General features: G+C 40.0%; 1 protein-coding gene across 2 annotated transcripts in view; it reads right to left on the bottom strand.

The window, feature by feature from the left end:
- LOC121388256 (heat shock factor protein 1-like) overlaps nucleotides 1-19365 on the bottom strand; it is a 54625-nt gene that overhangs the window by 17513 nt on the left and 17747 nt on the right. The window contains exons 6-9 of one of the 2 annotated variants that reach the window (XM_041519526.1): nucleotides 19259-19365; nucleotides 17285-17404; nucleotides 10406-10596; nucleotides 909-1008 (exon numbers count right to left, since the gene is read on the bottom strand). The exon at nucleotides 19259-19365 is cut by the window's right edge and continues 58 nt beyond it. In XM_041519526.1, the coding sequence (XP_041375460.1) occupies nucleotides 909-1008; nucleotides 10406-10596; nucleotides 17285-17404; nucleotides 19259-19365 (518 nt within the window). The remainder of the gene's footprint in view (nucleotides 1-908; nucleotides 1009-10405; nucleotides 10597-17284; nucleotides 17405-19258) is intronic. The other variant, XM_041519527.1, reaches the window with a different exon arrangement.

The raw sequence follows: 19365 nt of genomic DNA, 5'->3' as shown, positions 1-19365 counted from the left end.
TTTCCAAAAAGCATACGATTTTGTGCACGTAGCAAAATGATTAAAGGGAACATGCAACTATGTAACTAAACTTTTTTGAGACTTCTAAACACTGTGTCGACTCTGTATCACTGCGGTGCCTACAAAGTGTCGAATCTGTATCACTGCGGTGCCTACAAAGTGTCGACTCTGTATCACTGCGGTGCCTACAAAGTGCCGACTTCGTATCACTGCGGTGCCTACAAAGTGTCGACTCTGTATCACTGCGGTGCCTACAAAGTGTCGACTCTGTATCACTGCGGTGCCTACAAAGTGTCGACTCTGTATCACTGCGGTGCCTACAAAGTGTCGACTCTGTATCACTGCGGTGCCTACAAAGTGTCGACTTCGTATCACTGCGGTGCCTACAAAGTGTCGACTCCGTATCACTGCGGTGCCTACAAAGTGTCGACTCCGTATCACTGCGGTGCCTACAAAGTGTCAATTCCGTATCACTGCGGTGCCTACAAAGTGTCGACTCTGTATCACTGCGGTGCCTACAAAGTGTCGACTTTGTATCGACTGTGATGCTGATTTCAAACGGATACATTGTATCTTTCTTACACCAGCAATATAGGTTTATTTTCTTCCAAAAACAGTGATACTTAAAAAAAAAAATTAAATAAAATTCTGATCAACGATTACAGCTTTTGCACGAACGATCTGTCGTTTATGTTGATATTGGTTTTGCATAACCAACAGACGAACAACAAAATCGTTTGTGCCAAATTTTATGCCCTGTTCATTGTCTTATTTCCAGACTACTTTCTAGAACTGTTTGTCAATTTCAAACATTTACTTCCAAATTAAAAATTGAGAAGTAAAGAGTAGTTCCCACAACACAAAATGAATTTTGATCATTAAAAAGAGAAATAAATGCTAGACATTACCCCCATCACCAAGTTGGGGTCGATGCTGTACTGTCCAGCAAAGAGATCTTTTAGACTGTCTAGGTCCATCTGCATCACATCCAGCTCAGTCTGTACGGCCCTGAAAAACAACAGTACAACAATGTTACAAACAAGACAAGTGTTTACTTTAAAAGTGTCATATCATAGTTACAAGAAGGGGAGCGACGATTAATCGTGGTTCCTGATATCTGTGGTTTTAGGCCCATGATTTATTGCACAATTTTTCTATTTACATCCCATGGTTTATTTTATTTTTTGTTTAAATGGTTATTAAAATTTACATATTGTGAATAAATCTAACAGTGGATCAAATATCAAAAATCTAATCGTAAATCCAAAAGATTAATCTTCCCAGCCCTAGTTACAAGTGCAATATTCTTGTTTGTTATATACATAGCAATGAAATATATAGATCTACAGAAACCATCAAAGTGATATTTGGTGAATTAATATTTTCACTGTATTTTAGATACAGTGAAAATATAGAAATCATATTTATATTTTTGTGAACATTAATGAATAAGTTGTATCCATTGTAAGTTATTACAAGTTTAATTTTGATGGCCAGTGCATCTAGTTGTATTTGAAATTTAAAAGAAAATGTAATTTAAACAACTTTACCTATAACAACTGTATATAAAGTGCAAATACGATAAAATATCTAAAACTGAATGAATACCAAGATGAATAATGGTGACACAAAGGAAATGTTTTATTTAATGACACACTCAACACATTTTATTTATGGTTATATGGCGTCAGTGGTGACACAATGTCCTGTCATTGAGTCTAAGGTTTTAAACTTGCCGTTCAATTTGTTTTGTTTTTGTGGGGGGTTTTGGAGGATCATTTTGTCAGGTATGTATGCACAGTAGAATTATTAAAGAAATGCTTAAACAAGGCTTTTGGACTGGTATGCATATTCAACAATATATACTGCACATTATTGCTTAATATCAACATAATATAATCATATTTAATTAATAAAATGGTTAAATGTGACGGTTATTAGATAGAACAGGTGCAGCCATTTTGTTCCATTCCAGTGAGCTGGAGGTTATGTAATACTTAAGGTGCAACATCAGGAATAAGTCTTAGAACTAGACAAACAGATCTACCTGTTTTTTTGCGGGATGATAAAATAGTCATGCATTGCAACATTCTGTAATAATATACATCCCAGTAAGCCAGCAATAAGTATATATTATTTTTCAATACAAAATAAACCACTATTGTCAAAGTGGCTACACACCAAGTCGAAATAATTACATCATGTTTTGTCCATGCATTAACCTACGAACTGAAATGATACACTGAGTGTTTTCTTAGTTAATTGGTCTATTCTCTACCTGTGATTTCTGATTGGCAGGTGTGTATTTGATTGGTAACTAGACAAGCCAATTAATTGATGCTGTCTAGATACAAAAATACATATTGGTATTGTGTAATATTACCTGTCGCCCCTAACATGGAAATGGACATGGTTTATTACTGTAAATAGTTCTGTAAAACTATTGATTAAGTAGACTTTACCATCTAAAACCACAGAACTGACCAATTACATAGTCCTAAAGAAAAGAAAATTATCACTTGGGTATTGTGGGTTGTCGTTTTTGCTCCAACGTAGCATACCTATAGGCCTAATAGTGTACATTTTTCTTTTGGATTATTTAACACTAATAACAGAGAAAACTACTATAGCCCCATTGCATTCTGTTAATGCAACTTGAAATATATTTAGTTAAATTGTTTATTATATTATCACGTCATTTATGTTGTTTTACAAGTCAGGTTGATCAAAGAGAAGTGCCATGTCAAAAATTATTGCTTTTGTTTACACTGTGCATACAGGAGTCGGTCAGGAGCTAATGTCACTTCGCCCCAAGCTAGCTGTACTTGACGCCTCGAAAAAAGAAGAAAATGGCTACCCCCAGTTAGCAGGAATAATCATGGGTTTTTTTATTAACACTAAGATAATGCATTTTTCATTTGTTAAAGTGTAAATATGTGTTGGTTGTCTGGGTATGCATCTTTCCAACACATAAGGCTCATGTTATAGTTAATCTCCCTTTAAGTAATTATTAATTTAATAAAGAAAGATACTTTTTATTTGTATTTGTAATAGTTATATCATGGTTTTAACTGTATTTAGACGGCAGCACAAGACAGTGTCGAGTGCCCACCGTCTAAATACAGTTAACAAATCAAAACCATGATATAGCTAATTTGTGATACTGTGACAGCTGTCATGAGACCACACCCTTCTTATGACATAATCACTTTCACGCCCATTTACTTCAGTTGATTTTGCGTCAGTAGTGCGCTAGTGGTGCCGCAATTTGGTTTCAAAATGGATTCGACGTATTTTTAGATCTTGACGATTACGCATTATCGCAGCTGGCTTCCAGTATGGTAAATGATTACGTGGATGATCCGACATTATCTGAAACCTGTGACACATGAGATTATCGAACGTTTAATTCCCGAACAGCAGAACAAAAACACATGTTATGATCATTACTGGTTGGGAAAATCTAACATTTTGATTATTATAAATGATAATGTTCCTTTAATTATGTTTAAGAATGTAAGGTTATTTTGGTATGACGTCGATGAGTGTGACATCATGGGTTTCCCTTCTGTTTTTCTTTTGAATATGACGTCGCATAGTTTCTGTTGTTTTAAAATATACTGGGTTCTTGTTTTTTTAAATAATTATTATGTATGATGTTCTTGTTTATAAAAATAATATAGATCTAATATGTCATGAGGAAAAATGTGCTTTTGTTTTTGTTTAGATGATATAAAAATTTTACACACAAAAATACGAGATGGGCGATTAAAATGTTCAACGAATGACAGGAAATTCGAGATGATATTCCCGACTTGCATAAAATGGATGCATGATATTACAAATCAGTCTTTGTTCTCCTGTTGTGTTCCGAAATTGAAATTCTCATTTTTAATGCTCGGGATTTACTCAAACGTGCACTTTTAAGTTAAAATAGTTGAATAGGACTACAGAATAGACATAGGCTAGTTTGTTTCTGTGTCATTTGTTTTTTTGTTTTTTTGTTTTTTTGGCATTGTTTCAAGTTTTGATCTAAAAATACACATGTGTCACTCTTTACTTTTGTTTTTCTTATTTATTAGCTCAAGCTTTATTTTTCCCTGTGCAGACAATGTACACACACACAATGTACACACACACACACACAATGTACACACACACAATGTACACACACACACTCACACAATGTACACACACACACACACACACAATGTACACACACACACACACAATGTACACACACACACACACACAATGTACACACACACAATGTACACACACAATGTACACACACACACACACAATGTACACACACACAATGTACACACACACACAATGTACACACACACACACACACACAATGTACACACAGCCAATGTACACACACACAATGTACACACACAATGCAAACACACACACACACAATGTACACACACACACAATGTACACACACACACAATGTACACACACACACAATGTACACACACAATGTACACACACACACACAATGTACACACACACACAATGTACACACACACACAATGTACACACACAGACAATGTACACACACACAATGTACACACACACAATGTACACACACACACACACACACAATGTACACACACACACAATGTACACACACACAATGTACACACACACAATGTACACACACACAATGCACACACACAATGTACACACACACACACACAATGTACACACACACACACACACAATGTACACACACACTATGTACACACACACACACAATGTACACACACAATGTACACACACACAATGTACACAATGTACACAATGTACACACACAATGTACACACACAATGTACACACAAACAATGTACACACACACAATCACAATGTACACACACAATCACAATGTACACACACACAATGTATACATACACACACACACAATGTATACGCACACACACAATGTACACACACAAACACACAATGTACAAACACACAATGTACACACACACAATGTACACACACACACAATGTACACACACACAATGTACACACACCCACACACACAATGTACACACACACACAATGTACACACACACAATGTACTCACAATGTACACACACAATGTACACACACACAATGTACACACACACAATGTACACACACACACAATGTACACACACACACAATGTACACACACACAATGCACACACACACAATGTACACACACACACAATGTACACACACACACACACAATGTACACACACACACAATGTACACACACACACACACAATGTACACACACACAATGTACACACACACACACAATGTACACACACACACACACAATGTACACACACACAATGTACACACACACACACTAACACCCCCCCCCCCCCCCCACTTTTAAAGCCGGATTGACGCCCATGATTGACATAAAAATCGTATTAGAAAAAAAAAACATAAAATAGTCTCTATTTATTTTTACATTTATTTGTAATAAATTACTACAAATCAATCAATCCCCAATCTTTGCATAAAATAGCTCAGCATTATCAAAATTGTAATGTGTTTATCTGCCATGTAAACAGATTTACATTTAGTCCTTATTACATCATAACAATTTTATGAAATCAGTGAATCTACAAAATTTGGCACGTTCACTGTACAGGGCTGTCTGAGACAAATGAGTCACACAAAGATAGCAAATTTGTCACCATTATCAGCCTGGTACAACAATACAAAGCATTTGCCTCAACTGAAAACACACAATTCTGTCAGTTGTCCACTAAAGATTTGCCAATCATTTTTTTTCCCCAAGTAAATTAAAATTATTTACAAAGTAGTACATATGAACATCTTATCACAGAGCATAACATGACAGTGGTCTAGGTTTTAGGACTAACTCAGGCCTTGACCTTAACCTTTTTCAGCGGTAGCCAACCGGGCTACCAGGTTATAAAATCTGGTAGTCCCCAGTAAAAATGGGTAGCCCCATAATTTTAATACTTGAAAAAATTGAGAGAAAATATTAAAATAATTTTTTTTTTTATTTAAACATGTTTTAGGGTTTTTAAAATTATGAGAAATATACTGTGAAATATACACTTGTACATGTTGATTGCAGAGTAACTGGACATGTGAAACAAATACATGTATATAGCAGGCCGGTGGACTACCAGGTTTAGACATCTTGTACCTGTTGATTGCGGAGTAACTGGACGTGTGAAACAAATACATGTATATAGCAGGCCGGTGGACTACCAGGTTTAGACATCTGGTACCTGTTGATTGCAGAGTAACTGGACGTGTGAAACAAATACATGTATATAGCAGGCCGGTGGACTACCAGGTTTAGACATCTTGTACCTGTTGATTGCGGAGTAACTGGACGTGTGAAACAAATACATGTATATAGCAGGCCGGTGGACTACCAGGTTTAGACATCTTGTACCTGTTGATTGCGGAGTAACTGGACGTGTGAAACAAATACATGTATATAGCAGGCCGGTGGACTACCAGGTTTAGACATCTTGTACCTGTTGATTGTGGAGTAACTGGACGTGTGAAACAAATACATGTATATAGCAGGCCGGTGGACTACCAGGTTTAGACATCGTGTACCTGTTGATTGCGGAGTAACTGGACGTGTGAAACAAATACATGTATATAGCAGGCCGGTGGACTACCAGGTTTAGACATCTTGTACCTGTTGATTGCGGAGTAACTGGACGTGTGAAACAAATACATGTATATAGCAGGCCGGTGGACTACCAGGTTTAGACATCTTGTACCTGTTGATTGCGGAGTAACTGGACGTGTGAAACAAATACATGTATATAGCAGGCCGGTGGACTACCAGGTTTAGACATCTGGTACCTGTTGATTGCAGAGTAACTGGACGTGTGAAACAAATACATGTATATAGCAGGCCGGTGGACTACCAGGTTTAGACATCTTGTACCTGTTGATTGCGGAATAACTGGACGTGTGAAACAAATACATGTATATAGCAGGCTGGTGGACTACCAGGTTTAGACATCTTGTACCTGTTGATTGCGGAGTAACTGGACGTGTGAAACAAATACATGTATATAGCAGGCCGGTGGACTACCAGGTTTAGACATCTTGTACCTGTTGATTGCGGAGTAACTGGACGTGTGAAACAAATACATGTATATAGCAGGCCGGTGGACTACCAGGTTTAGACATCTTGTACCTGTTGATTGCGGAGTAACTGGACGTGTGAAACAAATACATGTATATAGCAGGCCGGTGGACTACCAGGTTTAGACATCTTGTACCTGTTGATTGCGGAGTAACTGGACGTGTGAAACAAATACATGTATATAGCAGGCCGGTGGACTACCAGGTTTAGACATCTTGTACCTGTTGATTGCAGATTAACTGGACGTGTGAAACAAATACATGTATATAGCAGGCCGGTGGACTACCAGGTTTAGACATCTTGTACCTGTTGATGGCAGAGTAAATGGACGTGTGAAACAAATACATGTATATAGCAGGCCGGTGGACTACCAGGTTTAGACATCTTGTACCTGTTGATTGCAGAGTAACTGGACGTGTGAAACAAATACATGTATATAGCAGGCCGGTGGACTACCAGGTTTAGACATCTTGTACCTGTTGATTGCAGAGTAACTGGACGTGTGAAACAAATACATGTATATAGCAGGCCGGTGGACTACCAGGTTTAGACATCTGGTAGAACGAGCAAACATTTGGTAGCTAAAACACTATGGGCTACCGCTAAGGTCGAGCCCTGCTAACTACATACATATACACATGAATATGCATAGTCGGTGTTTTGGTAATAGCTACTAAGATTTATCAAAGTGAATGTCAGTATTCATAAGATTTAAAGGGTTGTTTGGATATTAAGTCAGTTCAAAATGAACAGTGAGATTAGCAGTATGACGAATTGAATTTTTGTACTCATAATCATAAGTCATACATGCTTTATATGACTGAAAATGACATTGAAAACTTTATATGGCCCCATAACACCACCACTAGAGCATATTAATAAATCAACAGCTATTAGATGTCAAACATATCATAATTTTGAAACATAGTTTTCAAAGGATTCCCACTACATTTTTTTTTTTATCATCTTATAATTTATCTTTTCAACAAACAGGAAAGCACATACCACAGACTTTGACATACATGTTGTGGTGCACCACTTGGGATTGGTAAAACTCAATGGGTCTGCCAAGGTGGTTCAACCATATGACACAAGCAGCTGAGGTGAGGGTCATCCCAACCGACCTAACCCCTACATCATCATACCTGCTATCAATGGGGCACTGTCTACAACATGCTGGCTTAAACATGTAAACATTTCATTTACTGACTGGGGCTTGAATCGTTGCCAAAGCTTGATGTGGTGTTTGTCATATATATAGATATTTCACTTACTGATTGGGGCTTGAATCTTTGCCATAGCTTGATGTCGTGTTTGTCATATATATAGATATTTCACTTACTGATTGGGGCTTGAATCTTTGCCAAAGCTTGATGTGGTGTTTGTCCTGTATATAGATATTTCACTTACTGATTGGGGCTTGAATCTTTGCCAAAGCTTGATGTGGTGTTTGTCCTGTATATAGATATTTCACTTACTGATTGGGGCTTGAATCTTTGCCATAGCTTGATGTGGTGTTTGTCCTGTATACAGATATTTCACTTACTGATTGGGGCTTGAATCTTTGCCATAGCTTGATGTGGTGTTTGTCCTGTATACAGATATTTCACTTACTGATTGGGGCTTGAATCTTTGCCATAGCTTGATGTCGTGTTTGTCCTGTATACAGATATTTCACTTACTGATTGGGGCTTGAATCTTTGCCATAGCTTGATGTGGTGTTTGTCGTGTATATAGATATTTCACTTACTGATTGGGGCTTGAATCTTTGCCATAGCTTGATGTGGTGTTTGTCGTGTATACAGATATTTCACTTACTGATTGGGGCTTGAATCTTTGCCATAGCTTGATGTGGTGTTTGTCCTGTATACAGATATTTCACTTACTGATTGGGGCTTGAATCTTTGCCAAAGCTTGATGTGGTGTTTGTCCTGTATACAGATATTTCACTTACTGATTGGGGCTTGAATCTTTGCCAAAGCTTGATGTGGTGTTTGTCGTGTATATAGATATTTCACTTACTGATTGGGGCTTGAATCTTTGCCAAAGCTTGATGTGGTGTTTGTCGTGTATATAGATATTTCACTTACTGATTGGGGCTTGAATCTTTGCCAAAGCTTGATGTGGTGTTTGTCCTGTATACAGATATTTCACTTACTGATTGGGGCTTGAATCTTTGCCATAGCTTGATGTGGTGTTTGTCATATATATAGATATTTCACTTACTGATTGGGGCTTGAATCTTTGCCAAAGCTTGATGTGGTGTTTGTCGTGTATACAGATATTTCACTTACTGATTGGGGCTTGAATCTTTGCCAAAGCTTGATGTGGTGTTTGTCGTGTATACAGATATTTCACTTACTGATTGGGGCTTGAATCTTTGCCAAAGCTTGATGTGGTGTTTGTCCTGTATACAGATATTTCACTTACTGATTGGGGCTTGAATCTTTGCCAAAGCTTGATGTGGTGTTTGTCGTGTATATAGATATTTCACTTACTGATTGGGGCTTGAATCTTTGCCATAGCTTGATGTGGTGTTTGTCGTGTATATAGATATTTCACTTACTGATTGGGGCTTGAATCTTTGCCATAGCTTGATGTGGTGTTTGTCCTGTATACAGATATTTCACTTACTGATTGGGGCTTGAATCTTTGCCATAGCTTGATGTGGTGTTTGTCCTGTATACAGATATTTCACTTACTGATTGGGGCTTGAATCTTTGTCAAATCTTGATGTGGTGTTTGTCGTGTATATAGATATTTCACTTACTGATTGGGGCTTGAATCTTTGTCATAGCTTGATGTGGTGTTTGTCCTGTATACAGATATTTCACTTACTGATTGGGGCTTGAATCTTTGCCATAGCTTGATGTCGTGTTTGTCCTGTATACAGATATTTCACTTACTGATTGGGGCTTGAATCTTTGCCATAGCTTGATGTCGTGTTTGTCCTGTATACAGATATTTCACTTATTGATTGGGGCTTGAATCTTTGCCAAAGCTTGATGTGGTGTTTGTCCTGTATACAGATAGTTCCACTTACTGATTGGGGCTTGAATCTTTGTCATAGCTTGATGTGGTGTTTGTCCTGTATACAGATATTTCACTTACTGATTGGGGTTTGAATCTTTGCCATAGCTTGATGTGGTGTTTGTATTGTATATAGATAGTTCACTTACTGATTGGGGGCTTGAATCTTTGCCATAGCTTGATGTGGTGTTTGTCCTGTATACAGATAGTTCACTTACTGATTGGGGCTTGAATCTTTGTCATAGCTTGATGTGGTGTTTGTCGTGTACGTGGGCTGGACGGAGGTGACAGTTGTTACGGGAACACTGGACGACACGACGGTCTTTGGCACGGAGGTGGCGACGGGGTCTAGCACAGATGTGGTGGCCACGTTCTTCTCACCTCCTGACACAAGATCCTCAAGGTCACTCTAAACACAAAAGAAAATACACAGGTAAAAACTGACTTTGTTAAACGATACCACTAGAGCACATTGATTTATAATTGACTATTTGATGTCAAACATTTGGTCATTTTTACATGGTATGCTTCTGTTAGTAGCAAGGGATCTTTTATATGCACCATTCCAGAGACAGGATAGCACATATCACGGCCTTTGATATATACCAGTCGTGATGCACTGGCTGGAATGAGAAATAGCCCAATGGGTCAACCAACAGGAATCAATCCTAAACCGAATGCACATCAAGTCGAGTGCTTTACCATTGGGCTACATCCTCCCACCTCCCTCTCCCTGAAAGACGCAGTGCACAAAGTTAAGAATTTGTTATCTACAGCAATTTTGAAACGGTTTTGCCATTGCCAAGATGCTCATCTATGGCAATTTTGAGCCTGCCGACAGCAATTTGAAACCAGTAACTTTTCAAACAAATAAACACACAATTAAAAACTAAAAATTATCTCTTCAACTGACAGCAATAGTTTTTATCCAGTGGCCCCAAAATGGAGAAAACTTGAGGTGTTTTCTCTTTTATAGATACATCACCTGTCCTCATAACTAGTGCATATTCCCTACGATTAGTAGACTGGTCCGAACATCCCAACAGCCAATGGGATGGCTTAAATTCTTCCACTGTGTACCCTTCCTGTTCCGGTCACATGACTACAACTTCCTTCTTTTCCCTGAACGAATCGCACGGAGAACTGGAAGAGGGGAGGAAGGGTGGGAAATCATTCCATGAGGACAGGTGATGTATCTATAAAAGAGAAAACACCTCAAGTTTTCTCCATTTCTTTTCAACATCACCTGTCAACAGATGGTGGCGGGTTCCATACTCCGAAGATGTACAAGTGTTCACCCCATGGACCGGTAAGAACTGACAGTGGAAGAAAGAAAGCCAACCAAAATTAGCCCATCCTCCAAGCGATGCATAACAACCAATATCCATGCTGTTAGTATTGACAGTGGGTATGGTGGCATCCGTCAGTGGTGTGGATGAACGAAGTCGTGAATTACGAAAAGGGTCAGAAATTTGTTCTCCAACAAGGAAGTTCTGAAAGGTGGGTAAGCGTCACCACCGCAGATGCAGGTGTTAGGTAACCATCCAACCAATAATTGTATACCAAATGGAAACAAATATGGTGGAAGCATCCATCAGAACATAAAACCAACAAAACCCCGATTTTTTCTTACTAGTAAAACGGTGGAGAAGTTAGTTCAATTAATATTAAAACAGGTCATTAGTGTGCAGTGCATTGACTAACTAGTGTTATCCATACACCGCGGGTGCAGGTGTTAGGTAACCATCCAACCAATAATTGTATACCAAACAGAAACAAATATGGTGGAAGCATCCATCAGAACATAAAACCAACAAAACCCCGATTTTTTCTTACTAGTAAAACGGTGGAGAAGTTAGTTCAATTAATAGGAAAACAGGTCATTAGTGTGCAGTGCATTGACTAACTAGTGTTATCCATACACCGCGGATGCAGGTGTTAGTTAACCAACCAACCAATAATTGTATACCAAACGGAAACAAATATGGTGGAAGCATCCATCCGAACATTAAACGAACAAAACCCCGATTTTTTCTTACTAGTAAAACAGTGGAGAAGTTAGTTCAATTAATAGGAAAACAGGTCGTTAGTGTGCAGTGCATTAACTATCTAGTGTTATCCATACAAAAAGTTCCGACACCAACCAGTGCAAAACTTCAGAAAGGTGTGCAAAAACAATTTGTCAAATGAAGTCCTCACTTGTCGATTCAATGGACATCTTGGGTTACAGTCCTGAATCCAACATCAACGACGACGTGGACGACCAGAGTTAACCAAAGTTTGAGCTGCAACCACCGGACCCAGATGATGGAATCCCTTTACATCTTTGGTCGATACATCCCGCAGATAGTAGTTAGCAAAGATGGAATCGGTGGCCCAATAACACCCGGATACAATACTGGAAACTGGAGTGTTACAATGCAGTGACTAAGGCACGCAGTTCATGTGGGTTAGAAGCTGACAGTGGAGGTAATCCAGCTGATTTGTAGACACACAAAATTGTGGATCGGATCCAAGTAGACACTGTGTTTTTAGTAATGTCTTTTAGATGTCTCTGATTACAAGAGAGAAACAATCTCTTTCGATGTTTGTGAAAAGAGGCAGTTTTCTCCAAATACAGCTTAAAGGCTAGAACAGGACCCAACGACAAGTCTTCCACGTCATGTAAACCAACGACAGAAGAGTGCTGTAACATCATAAGTACGAGGACATTGATCAGGCAGTTGATTTTTAGCAACAAAGTTCATCAAAAGTCCCAATGACACTGAAGAGTAATTGTGATTAAAGCACACCATGTCGACATCTAAAGCATGTATTTCCGACACTCTTGCCGCTGTAGCGAACCCGAGCAGGAAATCAGCAAGTCTTTCAACGTGACTAGTCTGAGGTTTTAGTTGTTTTCTGAGGCACCATCGATGAAAGCATAACCACCGAACATTCTATGCAGCAGCTATAGAATCTCCTTGTGCTTTCAATATCGCCGATGTGGTTTGTGAAGTGAATCCCTTCTTCCTTAAACCCTCGGAGATAATGTCCACACGTGTAGTTGATACAAGCTTGGATTTGGATGATGCTGTCTCGACGTGGGATGAAGCAAGAGGCGATCCCAATCTGGTAGCGGTAAAGGATCTGGTTCCGCAAGACATAGAAGGTCTGGATACCAGAATTTGCTTGGCCAATTTGGAGCGATGAGAAATAATCGACAATGGAACAGTGGTAGTAATATTGGAGGCGGAAAAGCATACGCATCCAGATTGTCCCAGCTGATGGCCAAGGCGTCGAGATCCAGTGCGTTGGAATCCGGTACCGGCGACACGTACGGTCTTAGTTGATGATTGAACCGAGTCGCGAACAGACCTACATTCGGGGTCCAGTGTCTTTGACAAACCCACCGGAACGCTTCCGGATTGAGCATCCACTCAGTGCTTTGAGGAGCAGACGGTCTGGACAATGTGTCGGCCAGAACATTTGACACTCCTGAGATGTGTCGTGCTCTGAGATATAGCGTAATGGCATCCGTCATCTTGAACAAACGATTGATATAAGCCGCCGCTGTCACATTGTCGGTTGCTACCATAAGTGTTGCATTTATCAAGAGATGACGCCAATGACGAATTGCATTGAACACTCCCAGAAGCTCTAGTACATTGATGTGAAAACTTGATTCCTCGGCAGACCACAGCCCTGATGCTGTCTGCCTGTTGAGATGTGCTCCCCAACCTTCTCTTGGAAGCGTCCACAAACAGATGGTGAGTCACTTGGAATGGCATCAAAGAGACTCCTCCTAAGATGTTCGACAGAGTCAACCACCATTGTAGACTGTGTAGAAGATTGTCGGGTAGAGTGATCAACAGACTGGGGTTGTTCAATACTATGTACGGATTCTGGAAGACTTGTAAACTTCGTAACTGTAGGCGACCCCGTACGGTCAAGTCCTGGGCTGAAGTCAACAGGCCCAGAAGGCTTTGCCACATATGGAATGTCACAGGTTCGACTAGAACTTTGGATACCGCCAACTGAATCTGGCTCCATCGGTCTGCAGGAACCTGAAGGAGTCCCAGATCGGTACGTATCTGAATCCCAATGAATTGGAGATTCTGTATTGGTAGCAGTAGAGACCTTCTCTGGTCGACAATCCATCCGAGACGGTTCAAGAACTGACGTACGTAGCTGACTTGGCCCGCTAACTTCGTCTTGTTCTGGCACTTCAAAAGACAGTCGTCCAGGCATGGGTAAAATGATATACCCTGCTGATGAAAACCCGCGCCATTGAGGCTGTTATTCTTGTGAACAGCCAAAGAAGTACCATCCACTCATAGTACACTCCCTGCAATACGAACCTGAGATCCAACAACAGTGAACGCAGTGAGAGGATAAACCGCACTGGACCATAGTAAATAGTCGCGGTAAAAAAAAAAAAAACCGTGTGATGGCGACTGAATAACTTCCGGAGCCAGAGGAAGTAGCGACTGACTGGCAACACCACTGGATGTAGCGATCGATTTGCCGAATGTATCGGTAAAGTCATCAAACAACCGCCGGACCGATGCATTCTGTCGTCAACACCAACCCGGTACACATGTAACGTCGAATCGATGCCATAGCACAACTGACTGTGTGGCCCAACAGCAACAGCGGCAAACTGACAATCGACAGGAAACTGGAAAACAGTTTGTCATCAGGCGGAATGTCTGTATCAACCTTGGAGCAAGACATATTGTCGAAGGTTCCATGCGACTAATATTTCACAACAGCATAAAAGTCAAACACGCATAGTCATATGAAGTAAGAACACCGTATCCTCAACCACAGATGAAACTGGATCATCATGTGGAAATTCGTCATAAGGCGCGCATAAGCAGACCAACGAACAGAAAGGCAGTCGCTGGAGATCATGAAAAGGCGCATAGGAATCCCCTAGGAACCTGGAAGCGAACATCCGACGAAGATTGGTGACAACAGTCCATGAGACCCGTGGATAGGCCATAAAGACTGACTGCGTGCACGGCTCCGGTGACACGACTCAGACTGGTCACGAGAAGAGTATGAAGAACGCTAACCCGGTGAAACAGCTGAAGTCCCTTCCACAGTAGCCGCAGGCGACGTAAACAGCAAAGTAAAGCTGCAGGATGGAACACATCCAGAACATCAAGACAGGCGAAGACTAGATGGGGCCAGTAACAGGTGTCGATGGAACGTCACTGAACCTGCCTTCTTTTTTTTCTTTTTTTAAATTGCAGAAACCGTGGCAGTCATGAACAACGTCTTCTGCAACCTCGTCGGTAGCACCAACCTGCAAAGTACCGGCTGTCAATGAACATCTGAAGCAATCATCGGTGTCGAGCCCATCTTGGAATGCGTCGTCGGATGTAGACATGACGGAACATATCGTAAACCGCAGCCAGACAACCCCTCATCGTCATGTAGTCCGCAAATCCGTATCTATAACGGAAGCAGTCGAAGACGCATCTGCTCTCATAATGTGCACACCGGCAAGGTGATCATCAATAGTGGAAGCCGCAGCTGAACCGAACCGAACCAAACCGTAAACGGTCCCGTCTAGAACCCTCAGAAACTCTGGAAGCCGCTTCAGCCAAAAATCGGCGACAATAATCCATGGAGCCCGTGAAGATTTAATCACAACATCCTCTGGGGCTGCGTCGGTAGCAATCGTGGTAACCGGTCCCTTCCAGGTAGGCGCCGGTGGCCGAGGTAGCGATGCTAGAAGCTTGTAACAACGGATAAACAGGCCTTCATAGTCATCTTATCCACGGTATTTGTATCATCCACGACGGAACCGTGTGGTTCATTCTCAGGTAAGTCCCGCAAAAGTCGAGCACAAGCATGCCGATCCGCTTGAAGGTCGTGGAAACCGTGAACGGCCGTAACGGGAACTGGAGGGTGACCGTGAGACATAATTCTGTATACTTCGCGACCGAAAACGGCAAATGGAATAAGCCGTAGATCGTGGAAAACGGTTGAGATACTGTAGCATCCGTCGGTGCGGTAGCCGTGGTCACCGTAGCGCACACCGTAGTAGACACTGGAGTAGTAACTGTAGGTCTAGTAGTGGCTTGTAGCGAAGCGATAGTTTCTTGAACCATACTTGGGAATAGTGACTTGAGTAGTTCAGCCACAAACTCCAAAGTCGGCGTAGCTGGAGGGGAAGCTGCCGAAACAGAATCCAATTTCTTAGCCCACTGAGTCAAGACCTTCAAATAGTTGTCAATTCAGCCGGTCTGAGAGGAAGACAGAGTAGACAACGTGACTCGACATCACAGGGTGACCGACACCCGGGACAGACGTCGTGCGGGTCTTCTACCGCCAAAATGTTCCTGCATAACTCTAGAAGAGCTAGTATCCAACATTCTCAACAATACTGTAATGAGAAAGCAAACACATAAAAATGCACAAATTCGGTAAACAAATAGACGCCATTTTAAAATGGCGACCTACAGGGTAGCTGGCACACATGCAAAAAATAAATTAAAGTGTAAATAACACTTAAAGTAAAATGATTATAACCAAAATAATGGTATAATAGCAAAGTAACAACATTAAAGAATGTGTCACCACGATAAATCAAAACATAAACCAAAGTAATAAAACAGATGGCTCAGATTACGACAGAGCAAGTAAAGAACGTCCGCACCGCTAGAAGCGAAGGAAAAAGAAGGAAGTTGTAGTCATGTGACCGGAACAGGAAGGGTACACAGTGGAAGAATTTAAGCCATCCCATTGGCTGTTGGGATGTTCGGACTAGTCTACTAATCGTAGGGAATATGCACTAGTTATGAGGACAGGTGATGTTGAAAAGAAATGACTATTGGTAAAGCCCCAGACCTTCAACAATATATATCGCTGTAACAGTTGTGTTGATGCTGCTATTAAATTCCAACCCTGTAGATGTTTATAATATTCCTGTATATATATGTTTTTAGTGGCTATTACCAATAAAACATTTATTTGTAACAGACTCTGTACCTAACACTAAGTCTGACATAAATAAGACATGTCATTCTAACAGACACTGTACCTAACATTAAAGTTTAACTTTATAGTGAAATGAAGTTAAAATCAACTATTTTAGTATTTACCGATGATATTTCTTCTAACAGAACACCAGAATTCTGGAGAAATGAATCAGTCACATCGTGGATTATTGGTCCTCGAGTTGTGTGAGTATTTGCCGAGCTAGGTCCTTCAAACGATTTAGGCTGTTAAGAGAAAAAAATTAGTAATTTCAAATGATCAATACTTAAAACAGATCATAACAACATCAAATCAACAAACAAAAAACACCAGAAACCATTACAGGGTCTTGAAAAATAAAGGATTACAAATACTTTGAGATGTTCATCAAAGCACAAGGACACGGACAGATTTTGGGTAGAACAACTCAACAAAAACTAAGATTCTGAATGCTGTGGGTCTCAATATTTCCGTACAACACAATAAAAAACTAAGATTCTGAATGCTGTGGGTCTCAATATTTCCGTACAACACAACAAAAAACTAAGATTCTGAATGCTGTGGGTCTCAACATTTCCGTACAACACAACAAAAACTAAGATTCTGAATGCTGCGAGTTTCATTATCTCTGTATAACCTAACAAAAAACTAAGATTCTCATTATCTCTACAGAACACAACAAAAAAACTAATATTCTGAATGCTGTGAGTTTTATTATCTCTGTACAACACAACAAAAAAACAAGATTCTGAATAATGTGGGTCTCAATATCTCTGTACAACAAAACAAAAAAACTAAAATTCTGAATGCTGTGGGCCTCATTATCTCTACACAACACAACAAAAACAAAGATTCTGAATGCTGTGGGTATCAATATCTCTATATAGAATTTTTTTTTTTTAAATTACACTGAATGTTGTAGAGCTCAATATCTCTGTACAACACAACAAAAACTAACAGTTTGAATTTGTAGAGCTAAATCTATCTGTACAACACAACAAACAACTTACATTCTGAATATTGTAGAGCTCAATATATCTATACAACACAACAAACAACTTACATTCTGAATATTGTTGAGCTGAATATATCTGTACAACACAACAAACTTACATTCTGAATATTGTAGAGCTGAATATCTCTGTACAACATAACAACTTACATTCTGAATATTGTAGAGCTGAATATCTCTGTACAACACAACAAACAACTTACATTCTGAATAATGTAGAGCTCAATATCTCTGTACAACACAACAAACAACTTACATTCTGAATATTGTAGAGCTCAATATCTCTGTACAACACAACAAACAACTTACCTTCTGAATATTGTAGAGCTCAATATCTCTGTACAACACAAAAAACAACTTACCTTCTGAATATTGTAGAGCTCAATATCTCTGTACAACACAACAAACAACTTACCTTCTGAATATTGTAGAGCTCAATATCTCTGTACAACACAACAAACAACTTACATTCTGAATATTGTAGAGCTCAATATCTCTGTACAACACAACAAACAACTTACCTTCTGAATATTGTAGAGCTCAATATATCTGTACAACACAACAAACAACTTACCTTCTGAATATTGTAGAGCTCAATATCTCTGTACAGCTCAATATCTCTGTACAACACAACAAACAACTTACCTTCTGAATATTGTAGAGCTCAATATATCTGTACAACACAACAAACCTTCTGAATATTGTAGAGCTCAATATCTCCGTAAACCCCAATAAAAAGTAACATTCTCAATATTGTGTATTCTGTCCCGGGCCAGACCACTGGCTATCAGAAGATGGACATGCCCGAAACCTTAGTGGTATAGGGGCATGTTAAAAAGTACTCACTCACTCACTCACTCACTCTCTCTCTCTCTCCCTCCCCCCCCCCCCCCCCCCTCTCCCCCCGTTCGCTCTCTCTCTCCCTCTCTCTCTCTCTCTCTCTCTCTCTCTCTCTCTCTCTCTCTCTCTCTCTCTCTCTCTCTCTCTCTCTCTCTCTCTCTCTCTCTCTCTCTCTCTCTCTCTCTCTCTCTCTCTCTCTCTGAATAATGCAAGCACAATACCACTGTACAACAAAACAAAAACTAACACTCTGAATGCTGAATGGCTCATTCTTCACCTCAATGGACAGATGACTGTTTGTTCGGGGTATCTTTGCATCCAGGTGGCTCGAATCACTGAGCATGAGCGGTGTCT

This window comes from Gigantopelta aegis, chromosome 14 (genome assembly GCF_016097555.1).
Source record: "Gigantopelta aegis isolate Gae_Host chromosome 14, Gae_host_genome, whole genome shotgun sequence".
NCBI lineage: Eukaryota > Metazoa > Mollusca > Gastropoda > Neomphalida > Peltospiridae > Gigantopelta > Gigantopelta aegis.
Note: the sequence above shows the minus strand (reverse complement) of the source record. Positions and strands in the feature narration are given on the sequence as shown.